The sequence below is a fragment of the Gymnodraco acuticeps genome, unplaced genomic scaffold (assembly GCF_902827175.1).
Source record: "Gymnodraco acuticeps unplaced genomic scaffold, fGymAcu1.1, whole genome shotgun sequence".
Taxonomy (NCBI): Eukaryota; Metazoa; Chordata; class Actinopteri; order Perciformes; family Bathydraconidae; genus Gymnodraco; species Gymnodraco acuticeps.
Window position 1 is genome coordinate 3,552,083 of NW_022989983.1, and position 20,183 is coordinate 3,572,265.

Genomic DNA, 20,183 nt, shown 5'->3' on the forward strand with positions numbered 1-20,183 from the left:
TTTGTGACATGCGCACTGAAGAAACTTGCAATAATTTGCCCTGGACTTCTGCTTTCAGACGTAGTTAATTACTAAGTTATTACCCTATCCGATAATAATCCAATTCAGAGGCAATAATGTCATTTCATACATTATTTTATATATATTATATATTTATATATGTATATTTATATAGTTACCATATATATATATAGTTGTTTGAAAGCAACCATAATGCTAATGTCGTCCGCAATGAAATTGAGTTTGACACCCTTGCTCTAAACTGATGCTCCTGATTGATGGCCAAAAGTATTGCAACTGCAACGCCTTGTATCTCATCTGTCAGTGCAGTTCAGACAACAGATAGAAGTGTCTGGTCGTTGTTTCTGCTTCTTTATTGGGTTCACTGTGGACCCTTGTTTAATGAGGGACTTTACAACTGTGTGCTTGCAGGTTTTAGGTAAGAGACCAGTTATCAGTTAACACTTAATTGTGCCATTGACATATTGAGAGCATTCACCAGAGATTGTCTCAAGAGAGCTTCTCACATGGAGATCAGGAGTAGTTACTAAATTGTGAAATAATTAAGAACTGGCAAGATGTATAGGTTATAAGAGGTTGAACTGAAAAGGAAAATATCAATGCTATTTATTAATTATGGAGAATTATTTGGCTCCAGCATTATAAGGAGCTTGATGATACTTACGTTACCAAATGACATCAACGATTTGGAGTGTGCCTTGTTTCTAATTCCATCGCCATAATTTTGTCTCTGTGTATTACTGGTAATGTCAATCTGCTAATGTGTGTATCAGCTTGTTTATTTATATTGTTGCAAAAATCTGGAGCTATGGGTTCATAGTTTTACAAGTGATGCCTCCGTCACATTCCCCACACGCCTCCCTGGGACAGGCAGAGATAAACACAATTAGAGTGTTCCACTTTCACAAAGTTCCTCCAGAGATGGCTGCTGCTAACAGCATTATCATTATGCAGACATGTGCTGCTGTAAATTCACACAGCTACTAGAATGAAAGATGTATAGGGAAATGATAGAAGTTAACTCCCAGCAATGCTTCTTTGTCATCTTCAGAAAACGTGTTATACTTCGCTGGGTTGGCGAGGTAGACAAAAAAAAAAGAAGGTGTTTTTCACATTGTGCAGGTAAATGCTGCGTCACTGAGTCAGTGAAAAAATGTCACAGTGGGACTTGTGGGTCCATGTCTGTAGCCTGAAGTTACAACAGTGGAGTTAAACACCAAACGGAATTCACTCTCTCGCTCTGTACACTTTAAAGTCCAGACTGCTCTATATAAAGCATCATGTCAGTGAAATTCACTTCGACAGTTACACGTTTTAAATATTTTTTTCCTAGGGCTGTATTATACTCTCAGATCATTTATAAATGAGTTGGCGGGATGTCTGCATCGTGAGACGTGCCTGAGCAGGGCGAGAGCTCAATAATAGACACAAGCTATCTCCAGGGAACTCTGATACAGTGAGGGTTATTATGTAGAATCAGCTATGTAAATGTTTCCTCGTGTGAAATGCAATGGCAGTCGAAGAAAAAATAGGGAGGAAAGGTGTTTCTGTGTGCTGAGACACGTATTAGCACATACTTGCTAAATGAGCATGTAATTCCATAACAACCATCCAGCTAAGAGGTGAAACATATCTAAATATTTCTGGTAGTTACTGGAGAAGAGACAAATGGATGTGAAAGCAGGTCAGTAAAATGACTTCAGTGGTTTACTGGAGTCTGGGATTAAGGCAATGAGGCACTGTCAAGATTGGAGAGGCTCAGCTGTCAATGCATTTGGATACTGTATATATGTGGACCATTGTGGGTTTTAGTCTGAACCCAAGAGCAGACATCTGATGCTCCAGTGCCAAGACATAATACCTCACCCAGATGAAATGTGTGTGGTACACGGCAGGAAAGGGGTCATGTCTGTGCGTGGGATGACAGATCCAAGGTGTGCAGGTGTCACTCATGCTGCGCAACACATGCTTTTTTCCTCAGTGACCTCCGGCCGCAGTTCTGCCGAGACAGCGCCGATATCTGCCTCTATACGAGAGGGCTTCCAGTTTCTTCAGCCAAGGTCATGTTAGCTGCAGGGGTTGGGGGATCGGCAAAAATCCTCTAAGGGTCTCAGGCAACGCCGCGAAAATGTTGAGTTTGCCTGAAAAAGCGACTTGTCAGCGATTTGCTTCACAGAGCAGGGGTCAGTGCCTCTGGACACACTGCTGCTTCTGCTGAACATAATGGGGGCACGAGAAGGAGCCACCGTGAAGGGCACATGGTTCAGCACCGGAACACAGAGGGCCCGACCTCAGACAGCCATGTCAGAGGATTGGGGTTTGAGTGCAAACATCAATTTCAAGACCCAGAGAAAAAGGACCATTCCAAGGCTGTCTGAGTAACTTTAAGATCATTGGCTAGTCTAGATTTAATTATATAATGCATTAATATTTTAGGATAATTGTGGCTCCTGGACCGCAACATAATGCGACAAACTTTTAAAACCACAGTGAGTTATTCTGTTCTTTTAGCAAGATGGTGAAAGTGAAACAGTTGCATAACAATTGATCACCCCCTCATTGTAAATGGCTGAGCATTGCTGTCATGCCGAATTTAACTGGAGATTTGGGACAGGAGTTGTGGGTGGACTTAGGGCCTGCTTCCCTCTGGCTGTGACAGGAGCCCATGGGCTCATAATTTCAAGGCCTTGTTCTCTTTCATCTCCAATATTTATAGACTCAGACCAGAGGAACAATCTCCCTTGCGGCAGCTCATTGGGCTTATGTCTCCGCTCCCCCCCCCCCACTATTACAAAGAACCTTTATTTACACAGACATCCCTCGTTAAGAGCTGGCCTCGCAGGGACAATGCTGTAAGCCTACCATCTTTGCCTTCTCTCTAATATACTACAATATGGAAACGGGGACTTAGTGTTTAAGCTATTCAGCGTGAGCAGCAAGATAATTTATGAAGTTTTGAGAATCCACTGCAATAGCTTATTACTGGATGTCATCATCTTGCAATGTCCTCATGTTTTTAAAGTCCATTATCCTTTGGGAAGAGAATACATTAACTAGCAAAAAAAAAGCATTTTTAACCTTCAATGTGTGTGTATATATAAAGGAAATCATAATCATTGAACAAGAAGGGAAGAGAGTGCAGCCTCCGCCCAGACATTCCATAAATGAAAAATAATGTATGTATCCAACCTGCAATTCGGATCAAATCCAAAATGTAATGGGTTCGATCTCAGCCCATTCTTTCACCAAGTTTCAGGAGAATCGGGCCAGTAGTTTTCTTCCGTTATGCTGCCTACAAGCAAACAAACCAACAATCCAAACCAAAAACATAACCCTCCTTGGCAGAGGTAACTTTGACAAAGTTGAAAACAGAAATACATAGACAGAGAACTCCTGGGAAGAAGAGCCGGGTGCGGTAGGGGGGTTTGTGTTGATGATACCGTTGCCAAGTTTCTTGGAAATACTTTAGACAAAGCAGACTTTTAAAGCCAAAAAGAATGATGATGGCAACAGAGAGGACGGGGTAAACAGACTGAGGAAGAGAAATGTCAGCATGTGTATTGAGCATCCTAGTTTATCTCCTCCCTTAAATATCAAAGGGTACTGTTTGGAGCTTTTTGTCATTCTGATTTGAATACAAAGCAGCTAGCTTTGTAGGACAGCAAGAAGACACAGTTTCCCCCCCTCAGGGTGACAAATCCAAAGCCAGCACATCAATCTCCAGCCCCGGTGCGTCTGGGTCTGCTGCTCGGGAATTCTATGTAAATGCCAACACTGATGAAACCTGATGCCGGCCAATTCTACTTTTCCACTTTGAATAATCAGGTAAAATTGTGTGATGTATTACATGTCAACTTAATTTTATATGACTGTATGTGTCTGCATGAGTGCCTCAGTATCTATACGTACTGTATGTGTCAGTGGCGCTGCGTGTTAAACCATGTATGAAAGTAATCACATCCCTGGAATGAACCAGTGTAAAAACTTGAGGATGTAATTATGCTCCCATTGAATAACTCATCCTTCCTGGCAAGAGCTAATTGCATTAAAATGGATTGTGTATAGTCCTCTAGCATGAGGCATTAAGATTAACGCCAGGAGAGTTAATAGTGTGTCATCTCCTGAGCCCCCTTTCCCCCTCCCCACACATCTAATATAAGATTAGAAGCAGGGAGAAAAAGGGAGTGCAGGAGGATAGGGAAACATGTTCTGTTTTTCTTTCAGCATCTGCTCTCCCAGCTGGGAAAAAAACCCAAGCTATTCATCAGGCTCCACGCTGCTGTCTGCATGTATTTCCCTCACTCAAAGGTCACAACGTTAAAACACCAATCTCAAATCCTCTGGCCTGCTTTCAGAGCTCCGTCCCTTCAAATAGACCGAACCTGTGGGCCTAACATATTTACATACGACACAGACGGCTGTGTGTAGATATACGCGTTCCTGCATCATTAATCAACCTTTATTTCTCCTCTAGGTTTAGGGCCACGGGTTACTGTTGAAAATATGTCCTGCTTTCCCATTTATATAAAATGTCATAGTCTATAATGATAATTAATGTCCTACCCGTTTATTCAGATCGAAAATTCAACTTTTCAAGGTGTGCACTAGATGCTAATTCTACTGTGTGTCGAAGCGCAGCAGAATACTTTTGGAGTTACTTGCTCTCTCTGAGGTACAAGTGTTAGGTGCGCTGTAGCTTACACTGACACACACACTCAGGGTTCAAGAAAACGAGTGTGTATGTGTGTTCAGTTGTAGCATTCCCAGATGGCTCAACGCGCTGTGTCATAGTTCCCTGTCAGGCCCTCAGCGCTTCACCAGGCAGCTAATGCCTCGAAGAAATGGGCTTCCGAGCTCAACATTAATCCCTACAGCATTTCTGTCCTCACTTCCCTCCTTCCTTCCTGTCAGTGCAAATGTAATGTGACACATATTCACAAGAACACGGGCCCTTGTAATTGTCCGGGCTCTGGTGGATCCCGAGTTCGTGATAAAGGCTGTTAGCCATGTGGCCGTATTACCGGAGTATCAAAACGCCTCGCAAGCGGGGGCAAACCCCTCGCTAATGGCTGTAGAGATATGTTTAAAAGGAAACACAATTTCTCAGTGAAAGGGTGTGTATAACAGATCCCACACAGGGGATGTCCCCTCTCTATCCTTAGAAGAGACATCTAAGAGGTTCTTGGCTCATATCCACAAAGCATTTTCTCAACCATTAATACTGTATATAAAATATAAAATAAATATTCTGCATAGCATTGAATCTCGTAATTAAAGCTTTATGTGATGTTATGTGCATGACTTGCTAACCCTTTAAAAAGGCAGTGCTAATCTTAAAGGGAGTAGTTGAAGTTGAACATTTAATCAGAGAGGCGTTACAGCATGTCAGACTGACAGAGATTAACATGATGGCAAATGTTGTCAGTAGTTCATCTTTCCTGGTTAAAATAGTGTCAAATACTGTGGGATTTCACGTTTAAAACTAAGCTGTTGTCTACGGGGGTTGTGAAGGTTTTCATTAATAAATATAACAAGCTGTGGAGAATGTCAAGCTGCTCAAAATAAATAATGACGCAGTACACTAAATTCCTAATAGCTTGAATTTGATTTCTTTAAATCATTCAAAGCGGTCAGTTCCAGATACTTGAAATTGACAGCAGTCTTTTTTGCAGTCCGTGGTTAAGTCACCAACAAATGATTCAACTAAATGAGTAGATAAATGGAGTTAAAAAACATCACAATTTGATTCTCTTTTTTGGAGTCACAATTTGATTTTGAATATATAGAAAGAGGAGGATTAATTGTATGCTTACTAAAGTGCACTGTGTGCAAAACGACAACATATTTGTTAAGTTTGCTGATCTGTGTTATGAAACTTAATTGACAAGCTAATTTATCCTCATGACCAAACAGAAAACAAACAAAGAAAAGACTGGGATTACTGTATATTTTTTAATCCTCTGAATTAAAAAATGGTTACTCTTAGTAGTATTTGCAAGAGCAGATTATTTTGTTCATTAATACATTTCAGAACCCAGAAGCTTTATAATCATTTGGCAAAATAAATGACACATGTATTTATTTTTCAAGTCTAAATGTGTTATAATATGTCATGTAATACATCCAAACTGCGCACCTTGTTTGAGACAAACTAGATAACTACTTTGTCTGCATTGTACATGGGGGCGCTGCTCTGTGTCCTTGTTGTGGAAATCTTTATTCTTTCTCAAGCCAATGCTATTGACGACGTACACGAATCAATTAAAGCTATCAAAATACAAAGCAATCCCTCTTGCTGAGAATATGTTCAAACTGTATGTCTAATAATGTATTATCATTATATTATTCAATAACTCGGGCAAGATTTTTGTTGAATGACTTAGATTGTCAGTTTGTCTGTGGGTTTGTTAGTAAGATTACAGAAACACTCTGGCCTGATTTTTATGAAACATTGTTGAATGGTGTAGCATGGGACAAGGGAAAAACCATCATATTATAGAGTGAACCGATTAAAAAGGGCAGATATGTACTTTTTAGTGATGGAAAAGCCTTGGCGGGGGTCAGCGCTCTCCTTTTGCCATTCTAGTTAAATCTGTATATGTTAAGAGTCAATTTTGTTGGTCTGACTGTCTTGCCGTAACAGTGGCTCTTTGTGGATGTTAAAGCTGCTGAGGTTTGAGGAAAAACCAGTCGGCAGAAGCAACAAGGCTCGGCAGTTATACAACTGTGCAGCTTTTTACTGGACTCTATAGGCGAGCCATATAAACCTGGTTAAGATTCTGGTCTACTGATCACTGCTGACAGCCTGCGCGTTTGAAGTCTGAGGCGGTATGTGTACATACATATAGAACCAATATATGTACCTCTTGAGAGGGAGTAAAGGCGGGAAGGCAAGGGAAGTATATTCCCAGCCACAGTAAAACCAACTGAACTGGGAGATTTAAAAGCTGTAGGAAGAGGGAGGAAAGCTGTACAATTATTTTCCCATGGTGCAACAATGACCTGAGGAAAAGGCAAATTGTTTTGTTCCGTTAATGTGTAGCCTGGCTATTACGTTAAGAATGGGTTTAATGACTTCATGCAATGTTTATGCCATTTCAATGTCTTTGAGCTAAATTAAACCACTGAAAACGGATTAGAAATCAATCAGTAGCCTTAAAAGCGGGATGAAAATGTTGGATATTGATTTTCATTTTACATTTCTAAATATATTGTGCAGTAAAACCTTAGTTGGTCCTCTAATTGCTGAGTGACTATGAAAAAGGTTATATAACCATTCCCATTCCTTATTTAGAGCCATTGTTACTGCACGATCCATCTTGTCCTCATAGGTCCTCAGTTCATTGTCCTACAAGACTAACCACACTTTATATTCCCCAAGAGCTTGCAGAGAAGCAAAATAGTTATTCTTTCAAAAACATCAGCATAGTTACCACATGTTTGAGTGCATCCGAGTTCACTGTGAATCGCTTAAAGCTCAGCAAAACTTCATCCAGCCAACCGACTCCACATCACATATTTGGATGCATTTATTCCGTCATTTCCACTCATGAAAGAATTGCCCATCGTGCAAGTTAGCATTAAACCCACAAGACAAACACTTACTGTCCATTTGAGAATGTTGCATGCTACCAGATAAAATATTACCGGTTCAGCGAATTAGATAAACAGCAACTACTGGGTGAAGAGGCGCGGGAAGAAAACGGCTGCTTTTTATCAGTGTTGATTTGAATGACCTGACAGCAATCACGCCCAAACAGACACTGGGGGACAACAGCTGTAGATTTGGGTGAGCGTATACCGATTGATGCCGCCGTTTCCAGAGAAGACATTTGCAGCCCACGGCGTGTCACTTCTACGTCGCTGAGGCAGAGGTGTGTGTGAGATTGCCACTTCAAAAGAGGAGCAGGCGAGTTTTTAACGTGATTAAGAAGACCTTCTGCTAGAGCAGAGAGACTACATGGTCTGGCTATTGATTTGGCCCTGGGTTCTCCTGCTGTGGTTGTTTATTGGCCCTTGACTTTGCTTTTGTGCTGAGGAGACACCTGCCGAGTCCTGACTGCCAGCTGACAGACCGGATTCCTGAACTCACGGCTGGATGGCTGCCCACCCAAAATAACCCACAGGAGCTCACATGCTGCGAAAGGTGTGAAGGCTGTGTGTGTGTATGTGCGTGTGTGAAAATGTATCTACCAACTGTCTGTCCGTGTCACTGGACTCATTTCTGATGTGTGCGTGCAATCGTGTGCATGTTTGTGTGCAGTGAGCTCATATTGATTGATAGCAGTGTGATGAGAGTTCGAGCTAAGCAGCCCAGGGAAGTGTGGATTAATCGAAGAAGCAGGCAGACAGATTCTTCCACGGCTGCAGACAGCTGCTCGGTCAATGCCTCTTTTTCAATACATATCTGTGTGTATGCGGGCGTGTTTTAACAAACATCCACTCCCTCATCCTCATGCACCATCCCATCTAATCTCAGTGTTTCAGAGCAGGTCAGGCACAGATCCTCTGGATAAATAATGCAGTCAAAATGTATCTATTACTTTCAAGCAATGTGATAACCCAAAGAGAAAGGGTTCATTTTGAATTCAGCACTCTTACACGAGCTCAGGCAGAAGCCTGTCTTAAGGAGGAAAGCCCAGTTTAAAAAAAAAAAAAAACCTAAAGTAAATTCCTTCCCTTCTCTCACACTGCCTTTTAGAGAAGAAACCCATTAGCCCCAGGACAAATGGCTGATGGGACAGGAAGGACTCAATAATTCAGCAGCCATTGTTTTCTCTGATGTGCAATGCGCTCTCAATTGACCTCTGCTCCCCTGTTGTTGTTCCTCCTTGATGGATCCCTTCACTATGAAGCAACTTTAGGAAGACTCCCAAGACCAAAATAAAAACATAGCTTGGGGCATTAGCTGTAGTGACTGCATTATGTATAAGCACGCTCACATGCGTGTCTGCTCAAATGGAACAAGCACACAGAGAAACACAAAGAAAAGAGCACATGCCCTGAACTTCTACATAAATTATCTCTTATCTGTTTATCATCGACGGGCGGCGTCTTCCCAGGAGCTTATCTGTCACTCATTGATAAATTAATTACTGGAGCACTGCTTGTTTCTTCACTAGCTAAGGGCTTATCTCCACCATATGATGAACTCACATGCATGCATATGTGAACACCGAGGCTCATACAGAGGTCTAAAGGACCATAACCCTAGCTAGAAAGCCATAATCAAACTGCCTTCTCTCCAATTAAAAGGCTTATTTAACTGCTGAGTGCTACAGTTAATAACTTTGATCCGCCGAGTGCATTTGTGTACTGTACGAAAACAAAAGTAATGTGACCTTTAATATGCACGACTGCCCAACAGTTCACTGGAGCAATGTAGAGTAAGATTTCTGCTCATTTATCAGGCAGCCATAACTGCCAGCTGACAACTTTGACCAAACAAGGGACTGCCATTCAAGGCTGGATGAAGGATCTGTGTTTTAAACATTTGGGTTAACCAGAAGCTTAACATGTAGTAACTCTGAGAAGAGTTGTGATTGTGATAGTTTCCAAACAGCGTCATCTCATTGTAAAGCTGATATCCAACGTTTGCTTTTTGTAATTATTTAGCCCCGTCAATAAAAGGCTACAGAAGATACACTCCTTTTGTTTATTACCTTTCACAAAAAACACCTATATATCTATAACCTAAACATTGTACTGGTAAACAGAAGGAACTGAAATTCACTAAATAATATAGCTTAAAGTATCTTCACAATGAACCTCGGACAAACTGCTAGATTATTTTCTGCAGGACAAGAAAGACCCTTTCAATTAACAAGTGTTGCAACTGCCAGACATTCGCTTTACAGCTTGTTTGAACAGTTTTGATTAAATATATTTGCAGGGGAATATGTACATGTATGCGTCATGCCCCTCGTGTGAATGATTATAGGAAACCGGAGTTGACCTCGACAATTTAAGATTAAGCGGTCCCATTTTCAAGATATAAGAGGCAAAATAAAAAGATAACCTGTGAAGTTTGTTGCTCTCTACTCGTCCTTCGAGGTATACGTTATCCACTTCAGCACTTTGATGATACCATTTGATCTACCGGCTGAGTGTAGTGCAATTCAGCATGAGGTTGGTGTAATTATTGCTTTGATTAATTATATTCTTTCCTCTAGAAGGCAAAGATTAATCCATCATATTGATAGTCCACATAGATCCCTAGCGAGCGCACGTTGAGGGAATATTTATACACTCTGTGGCAAACCACATTATACTGAGTCATTCTTTGAAACAATGTGAGCTGAGATTATTTTCTGTCTGTGCCACAGCAAAGAGTTCTTTGACAGAAGCCTGAAACTGAGATTTTTATCTCCAGCACTATGAAAAGCTCATTTATGGTTTCTCGACTGAACTGATCACATGATCCAACATCTAAAAGTAGAAAAACTGTTCACTCTCATTTTGTTTTTCAGGGACAGGGCATTAGGGAATGATTTTTTAAAGATTATTCAAGTCTCTAATAAAATAATACTATGACTGGACTAGATAAAACGCATTCCTGCTTACAACCCAGAATGAAAAAAGGATGAGGATCAAGTTCAGAGCTTAAAGTGGTATAAGATAACGCAGAGACATGTTTCTGCTCATCTCTAGACATGGCCAATTGGATTAGTTCAACCATTGGTAAAAAAAAAGTGAAGGTCATTCTCTATGCATCGCTAGCATGTGCTACATTAAAAGCCTCTTCCTTTTCATAAAAATGCAAACAAGTGAGACAGAGGGGAACAATCCTTTCAATAAGAGAAGAACTGGCTGTTCCTTTAGTGGCAGTAAGCCTGCATAAAACCTCATGGCTTACTACATCATGTAAAACGATCTGGCTGCGGAAGTTATGCTATCATGGAAAGGTAATGCATGATGGATGAAAACACTGTTCTGCCCACAAAGGCTGAACTATGTGAGGAGAGGAAGCTGGTGAGCTCTGCTGACAGCATCTTCAGTTCAATCTACCAAATCACTATTGGAGTTATCGGCTACCTGGTGCGTGAGGTCAAGCTCTGTGTCAGCTATTGGTCTGACAACTATTCTGCAGATAACATTTGAGAGACAACGCCATCTCTATGAACAGATATCTAGATATGAATGCAGATAAATAAATAAATAAAAAGCTATACGGTTCTAAGATTGCATTTTGGCCAAAGTGTTTCAGCAGAGAAGCCAAGCCTGTTCGAATATGATGAAAAAAACAGAACAATTACATAAGTGATATAGACTCATAAAGAGAAGAACATGTCATGTTGAAAGAAGATCAGGATGCATTGACGCTCAGGCCATACTGTGGGCCGGCTGTCGGAAATGGAGGCACCGAAGAAGCCAAACCAGGCCTGGGAAGTGCAGACCTTCCCACCCTGCTTCAGAAGTAATGTTAGAGGTTTTCTAAAGCCACTCCTGTGCCTGCAAACATCACCGTTTTGTAGTGGAAATTTGTATTATATCCTGATATGTTTAAACCAAATGCTTCTCATTTGGTTAGATGTGCTGTTTGCCTCTATCTACTCTACTTCAAGGCCACAGCTGCTATTATGAATGGACTTACACATACTGTAGTCACACGAGAACTTGCCTTTCCTGAGATCTACAGCTCAAGGACATGTGTCTAATAACAATGTGACCGTGTGAAGACAGATTTCTTACCTTCCCACCATTTCTTGCATATAAGCCTTGCTACCATATTGAACTGTGCACACTCGCGCAGAATATTCTATACTCTGTGGGACCTGTGTCTATATTTATTGTATTGTATTTATATATATATTTGAAGCTTCAAATAAAATCATCAGAAAGACAACTCTGTCTGATTCACCATTTATTTGTTTTGATCACTCTGACTTGTACTCTACAGTATTGGGGTTTTTAGATTTCCATAACAGTTTCTGTACACGGGGACCGCCAAAACCTACACAAAATGAAAGCTCCTTAAAAAAAACAAAAAAAACATATCACCTATATTTTGGATCATACGAATTTACACTGTCTTATATTTAAAAAAAAAAAAACACGTTGTTAACCAGTTAAAGAAACCGCTCTAACACACAGCCCAGACACGCACACACAACTTCACCAGCCAGCAGTGTGTGTTTCCATTACACACTTCTGTTCCCATCTCCTGTTTTGTTCTCCACTGTAATTGGAAAAGCCAGGGAAGGTGTTCTGGGAAACATGACCACAGAGCTATGGGAAGGCATTGAGGCAGAAGATAAGTTTCATCTGGCTTTTGTTTTATTTTGTTTTTATACTTTTTCTTTTTTGCGACAGAAGTTCAGCGTGGGGTGGGGGGATGCCATCCCAGTCATCCTCTCACACAGCCCTCCGGTGTCTTCCCACGTATGTCCCAGACAGTCATCTTGTGGATATGCTAAAGTTTAACGCTGATGGATGCTGACTGACATCATGAGAAATTAATGTTACAAATCAGCCAGAGTGCTCCTGCAGCTCAGCGTGGAGGAATTTAGATATTTTACTTTTCCTCGGAGGTGGTGGATGGTGCAGGTTGACATATGTGTTTTAAGATGAGTGGGAGGATAGTGGTTAGGATTGAGGAGGTATGGGCATGTGGGGTTAAAGGTGCAGGTATAACTTTATTTTTACTCAAATATGGCACCCATTTCCACATGTTAATATGTCTCTTCCTAAAAAATGCATCATTCATGGCCACAACCACGCCAACGGTCTCTGGTGATTAATTAACGCATTGAGATCCCCACCTTCAGTCGAACGCCTAACTTTGTTCTTGTTAATTATCATGTCTTTAATTAGCCAAGATAACTTTTGTTCTATGCTATTTTTACCTTAAAGCAAACTTATCTTTGTTACATCACCTTTTGTTCAAACGGTGCATGCGTGTCTGCTAGCGATGTGTCTGAAACCTTAATCTTTGTTGTGTCTAGCACTTTCTTCTTTTTTTAAACAGAGGTACATTATAAGTTACTTTGTTCGGCAACCTACATGCTGGACTTCATTACCACTGGAGGAAAACTGGCCATCGTCAGCATTCAGCGTTAAGGGCTTATTTCCTCTTCTGGCTAATTAACATGTAAATATTGAGTTCCAGTAAAAAATGAAAATGAGTTCATTATTATCGAGAGCAAAAATCCCAGGATAATTTGTTTTTATAAAAAGTGATACACATTACATCATCATTTCTGCCATAAGATCAAAACAGTAATAGTAGACTTACTTTGCTGACTTTTTGAAATAGCGTGGGATTATGGGATTCTTAAATTGGTACACAACCACGGTTTAAGATTAAAATTATTGTATTGTATTAAAGTTAAAGCCTTTTATTGTCATTATACACAGAGTATAACGAGATTCAGAGTGCAACTTTGTCCCGGTGTGCAAAAAATACAAACAAATATATAACACTAAAAAACACGGCAATAGGACAGACAACATACAATCATACGGGGGAATAAATAGTTAAAATATTGATATAAAAATAGTATATAAAGTGATTTGGGCAGGAATCATGAGGGAATTAATTCAAGTTTTAAGATGACAGTTATGAGTTGCACATACACTTAGTAGTACACTCAACACTAAAATAATAACACAGAAGCTCTATAGTCCCAACCAAGAAGGCAAACTCTTTTTTGCAAAGGCATTTCAGTTTAGCTTCTTCCTCTCTTACCTTTCACAACAAAAGCCCTAGGAGAATACACGTCACTGCTTACCAAAGCAAACTTACATTTACTTAGACAATTACTCTATAGGCCACTCAACAACATAGTTGTTTTCACACCATGTTATGGTGCCCCTTTTTATGAAACGAACACCAGCTAACGTCAATTTGCTGACTCATCATTACCAGATGACTCAACTATCCGTGTATAGTCGACTCGTCTGGTGATAAGGTGATAATAAGGTAGTCGCGAAGACTGAAAAAGGTAGCTGAATTATACCTTTTTATAATAGCACACAGCAAGTGTTGCAAAATGTCACGCAATTAATGTAAAACGGTTACTGAGAATAATTCTGCCACATTGTATGTTTTATGCCGACACAAGGGAATGCTTTATTTTTTACCGTTGTCCCTGTAAAAGTTAAAGCAACTACATAGGTGTGAAATTATTGAAGAAGAAGAAGATTCAACTTATTATATAAACGTCATTACGTACAGGTACTATGTAACGAAACGGTTTCTCTGCATTTGACCCATAGTGTTAGGAGCTGCCATTATGTACGGCGCCCGGGGAGCAGTGTAGGGAACGGTGCCTTGCTCAGGGACACCTCGGTAGCACTTGGTCTTTCCGGGACTTGAACTGGTCCCTATGGACTTCGCCACCAACGCCCCTAAATGATGCCTTTAAATGCACCGTTACCTTGATTAAATTACATTTTTCTAGGTTTGAACATTGTTGGTTACATTTGGGATAATGTAAGTACATAACTTAATACTATATATTCCATAGGTTTGTCCGTTTTAAGGCATTTTAATGTGTAAAGTGTTACAGATTAAACCTTTAACCAATGCTGTGTTTTCCTGTGGGGCAGTTGGTGAGACAAGAGGGTGGAGACTCCTATCTGCTTTGCTTATTGTGTAACTGCCTGTGAATTACTTTGTAATCTGTTGTTATTCTACGCCATACAGCAGGGTGTGGCGGCGGTGCGGGGGAAGAGTTGGGATGGGGGGGGGTGTAGGTAGGATGAAAGCTGGTAATTTATCATTCTGTTTCTCCCTTGTCAAGTTAAAACCCAAGACTGCTCTTCTCTTATCCAAAGAGCTGTGATAACAATAGGCAAACAGACGAGCCATTTCTAACATCTGTATTTCACACACAATCCCCCGCTGACTGAGGTTTGAACATTCCCCCTACAGCCCTTGACACAGCAAGCTGCCCGCCTCCTTGCTTTGGCAGTTTTTAGCACACAGACACACGCCAGGAGCCTGCACATATCCCAGCAGAGATGCAGATAAACTGTTGAATAGATAAGGAGCCAACAAGATGAAATGTAAAAACAATTTGACTTGACATACCACAAACACGCAGCATCTCCTCCTCCCTCTCTGCAATAAGAACATCATCTCTGTTGTTGTGTATGTCAGGATGCAGAGCTGTGAATAGATGCTTTTAGAAATTAGATGAATGCTTCCAAGTAATTAAAAGTGAAACAAGTCTTTTAGCAGTAGGGGATCAGGAGAGGAAATGCGTTCAAAGACAGACATCACTGTGGATTAAGTGCTAGACAGGGATCTAGTACCAACACAGGAAGAACAATACTGCTTTGGTTGAATCTAAACATTATTTCTGCTCACTATTCAAATATAATAACATTTCCTGTGGGTGTCATTTTGTCATTCATCTCACAAAACATGCTTGGAGACTTTTTTGCCCCCCTATCAGCACACGCAGTTATTTTCTACCCTGGAATTTCTAGCACTGAATGTCTTGTAGCAACCTTTCCCGTGCAAAAGAAAGCTATTGCTGGGAAGAACTAAATGTAACTTAAGATTTTGATCCAACATTTTCAAGATGCTGGCATTTATAAAAAGAAAAGAAGTGTGTTCTGCAGTGGGGAATAGCAATATAGTCCAAGGCGCGAGGCTGAATAACATTTGACGCTTGGTCATAGGGCTTCCACCGTGTATGCTGTTGACATCTATGGATATTAAAAAACCTGCTGCATAGGGTACGACACTGAGAAAAGTTGCTACTTTAAAAAGTGCTGTTCTTATGGTTTATTATCCAACACATCTCACATGAGCCCATAATGCTCAAAGGCATAGCTTTGCCACACAAAAATCTATAACCAATTTGATTCATTTACACCTGAAATACACATTTATAAAAGTATATTTACCCGTCCAGAATCAAACCAAGGACAGAGATGATCATCATAAATGCATCTTTGTATGCAAGTAGCAGCGAGTCACTTCAAAATAGTGGCATTTTAGAAACGTTTGCACCTTTATTTTGAATAACTGACATCACTTACTAGAGTGTTTCATATTTTGTGTACAAATCCAACTTGGCTTATGTTCTTTTTAGGGTAAAAGCTGACCGGCCACTTGAATTATCCCTTTAGGACTACAAAAGAGCCAGTCAAAACATATGTAATGGATGAAATGCGAAATAGAGCAGCACCTTAACTCAAACCATAAAATACAGAACTTCTTAATCCAATCCAACTTTATTTATATAGCACTTTAAAACCTTCAGACCAAAGTGCTGTACAGAGAGATAAGCTCACACAACATAATATAAATACATTTAAAATACAAGATACAAACACAAAACAAACCAGAATAAATGTAATAATTAAAAAATAAATAACAGCCATATAATAAAAACAATAGACCACTATTAATATACCATATTAATGCAAGAAACCTTTTCGTGCCGCGATACATTGATAAAGTACTGCTGCAAGGGATTGATTTCAGTTTGTTTTTTTAACAATACGGTTGCCTTATCACTGAACATTTTAGATTCTGCAGTGCTTTTACTCTCGGTTAGAGTCTGAGCAACAGATTTCTTGGCAGCATATTACCTCCTCAAATATTGAAGAGAAGTGATGGCAACAACACAGGTGCAGTTAGTGGCAGTAGATCTGATCCATTACAAAGCTGAGGGCTCCTCTACGGCCACACACTTGTATTCCATCCTGCCAGATCCCGCCAATAGCACTGAGACATCTCTTGTATTCTCATCCATATCACACTATTTTCATCAGTTACTTCTTTATTTATATGCTTTTCTTTCTTTCTTTATATTTTCCCGACAGCATCCAGACGATGCTTTTAACTGCCTTTGGCATTTTGGCTACGGTTTGTCTTATTTCCGTTAAAATGAATATATTCAAGTATTGTGGTTTAATGAAGCTGAAACATGAATTATTTACGCATTTAAAAGTTAGAGTATCAGAAACATCTAGTGGCTACAGAATTATAATAATTGCAGATTTGTTTATATTCTCATCACAAATACCCAGCAGGACAAATCATTTCCACTTTAATTTAAACTCATGAAGCATGTATCCTACACTCTTCACATGCCCATGCACTATTAAGTTCACAAATATTCATCAGCAGATCCAATAACACTTTCTTTCCTTTTGATATATTTCAGTTTCCACCACGGCACAATGCACCGGAGTCAAATAAATAAACAAGCAGGAACTTCCAGCTATGTGACGCTGCTTCTAGTAAACAGTCTGTCTCTGCCAAATAAATAAGCAACGCATACGGTACAGGCTTCTGCCAATGATCAGAAAAGAATATGCTGGGCAATGGCCCCGGTGCTGATGAAAAGCATTATGAAAAAACTGTCTATATTTAGCCAGCGCCATATTTAGCATACCCACGAGCATTTTGTCGGGGGTGGCTTTGGCTCAAATTCGTGTTGCTTACTGCGAGCACTGGGATGAAACATTGGTAGTTGCTGTTTTTTTAACACCATCCGTCGACAGGCATGATAATCTGCACATTTTAGGAATCTATGTCTTTCACTTGGCACCAAATCACAGCGGAGATATCCGAGGTTGTAGAATGAGAAAAAGGCAGCGTTAGGTTCACAAAATACATCGATTTGCATTTTTATGATAGACGTGATAGGGGGGTATACTATGTGTCCGGCAGTAGTTTGTATGGGGCCAGGAGCCGAGGCCTGAGTGGAGCCCCTTCAGTAGCTTAATGACAGCCATCATCAGAGCAATATAGTCTCCCAGCTGCCTGATCCATCCCTCTCTTCTACTCACAGGAGAGAGCCAAGCAACTCGATTGTTACCTATACAAGTACGAGTGTAGGGTGTGTTTGGCTGCATGTGTTTAGGCAGATTATAGTGTAGACTTCTTCTGTAGCTTCCACCTCTGATTAACTCAGTTGGGGGTGAAATGACTGAAGGCTTCATGGGGACTGGGAAGAAAAGGGCTCTGAACAGAAATAACAGTGCAGAGGATAAGTGGGGCTGGCTGGGGGACGGGGCGGACAACTTGATGATATTGTCTTATTTGTGTCTGAATTGTACTATTTTCTTTCTATTAGTGTGTGCAAGGGATACTATGCAGCGAGCCGGTCATTAATGAGAAAAGAACCACGAAAGAGTGAGCAGGATACAATGATGGCATTGCTACAGCTAAGAAATAAATAGTCTGTTATTCATTAACAACTTCTCTTGAAATGAGGCAACTCTCATCAACATGTTCTGCTCTGTAACTGTCCGTTTACATTTCCATGAATCACTCTTGATATTAATCTGCAAGAGCCCATACAATGTTCCCTTTAGTGTTTACTTCCTGTCCGTAGGCGTCGTCTTCTTCTGCTGATTTCTCTTTCGTCCAGCTCTCCGTGTCTTTACATTTCTTTCGCTGTTTTTCCTGCACCGCAAACAATAATACTTAAGAAGTACAAGACCGAAGATTGATCTGTTTTTCAGTCGGAGCTGACGTTTAATTGATCAGACCTTTTTCTGCGGATTGATATGACAGTATATTGTCCTAATTCCAGAGTGTCCTTAGCAGTGGTCTGCCATCAAGAAAGAGCTGACCTCTTCATTTCAAAATTGACCAATCAGAACAACAAATCCAACCAAGCCGTGTTAAAAAGGGATAATATAAACAGTCTTGCAAAATTAGCCTTGAAGACAAAAGGCACTCAAAATATAAGAATAACTTCAAAAGATCACATTTTTCTTACCACCAGCACATTTCACTTTGTAAATGTTGAGATGAATTTTAGTGTAAGCATCTTAGGGAAGGTATTTGTGTTCCATTATTGCCCTTTCACACAGGCAGTGTGATTGAATGACTCCAACTTTATAAATATTTTCTGTTTCTCTGGCTGTGTAAAACCCTCATTGCAGAACTTGGCATTTTCCATTACAGCTTGACAGCTTCTCTCTGAAGTTTGAAAACATCGCCTCGTATTTTTCTCAAGCCCCTTTAGTCCTCCGCCTCATAACCGTGCTAGGAAACTCCAAGGCAACAAGTTGAGCCTAATAGGCAATTAGCTTTTTCAATAAGCCCTTCTCCCTGTGATTACTGGACAACATTGGTCTGTGATTCTCAGTAAGAAACGGTTGCAAGCTACATAAGCACGACCGTGTTTGAAAGTAATTAAAGTTTTGGTGCTGTCAAGGTAGAGCTTATAACAGAGTGTGCATGTGTACACGAACGCTTCGAGAATAAAACAGAATACACCAAGTGTGTGTTTTTATTATTTTTAGTTTATCACTGGACGAATACAAAACATTTCTCCAGGGGTTCTCGGTTCAGGTTCACTTCACACACTCCTTGTTGCCTCGACACTCGCTGACACGTCCCTTCCTACTCGCATTCGGAAAGACTTCATAGTGCGTGCCTCTGCTTCTCTGTGTCCCTGGCCTCTCCTTGGCCCCCATCTCTTCCTGTTTCCTTGCATCAGCTCCATTTTGTGTCTCCGAGTGTCTGTGAGAGGAGCTCCACTCCTTCACCCGCTTTAGCCCGAGCCGCGGGATCGATGAGCGACTGGGCCTCTTACTGTAATCACTGACCCATTCCCCAGCCACCATTTGGCCCCTGACCTCCTATTCCTCAGCTCGGAGCTCGGAGCTTTATTTCTTCAGAGCCAGGTCAAAGAGGTTGAAATGATTCCAGTTCACTCGGGTTACATCCCTGAGCCGACTCTAAAACTTCAAAAGTCATGACGGATTTTGTTCCCATTATTATCCATTACTTCACACTGTTTGCATAACTCAGCCATGTTAGCAGAATATTCCCACCAACAACACGGCAAGTTTCCGATCTGAAAAGCCTGTATTTTGATAAAAAACCTGTCTCAGACGTCGACTCACAAAAACGGTCATTATGTTTGTGATGGATTCACAATCCATTCTCTGACCAGACGCTTTGTGATCTTCTTCCTCCGAGAGCCTTAGGTTTATGATACCTGAGTTTTTTTTCATAAATCATATATAAGTTAGTCCAGATATCCGTCTCCATGGAAACCCCTCAACCCCTGTGCATAGAATCTGTAGCACTGCATAGCATTGCACGGATCTGGGAATCTAAGGGCAACGATTAAAACACACTTCCTTAACAACTAATGATGTAAAAATGGCAATTTAAACACTTTTGTATTCAGTGTACTTCTGAATAGCTGCAGACAGAAAACAAGGTTGCTAGCTAA

General features: G+C 40.5%; 1 protein-coding gene across 6 annotated transcripts in view; it reads right to left on the reverse strand.

Annotated features, from left to right (window-relative positions):
* Window positions 1–20,183, reverse strand: part of LOC117543804 (chemokine-like protein TAFA-1) — a 125,526-nt gene that overhangs the window by 61,409 nt on the left and 43,934 nt on the right. For 4 of the 6 annotated variants that reach the window (XM_034212379.1, XM_034212377.1, XM_034212374.1 and 1 more), the window contains exon 3: window positions 15,056–15,133. The exons of the other annotated variants lie outside the window; for them this stretch is intronic. In XM_034212379.1, coding sequence (XP_034068270.1) covers window positions 15,056–15,133 — 78 coding nt within the window. The remainder of the gene's footprint in view (window positions 1–15,055; window positions 15,134–20,183) is intronic. 6 annotated transcript variants of the gene reach the window in all.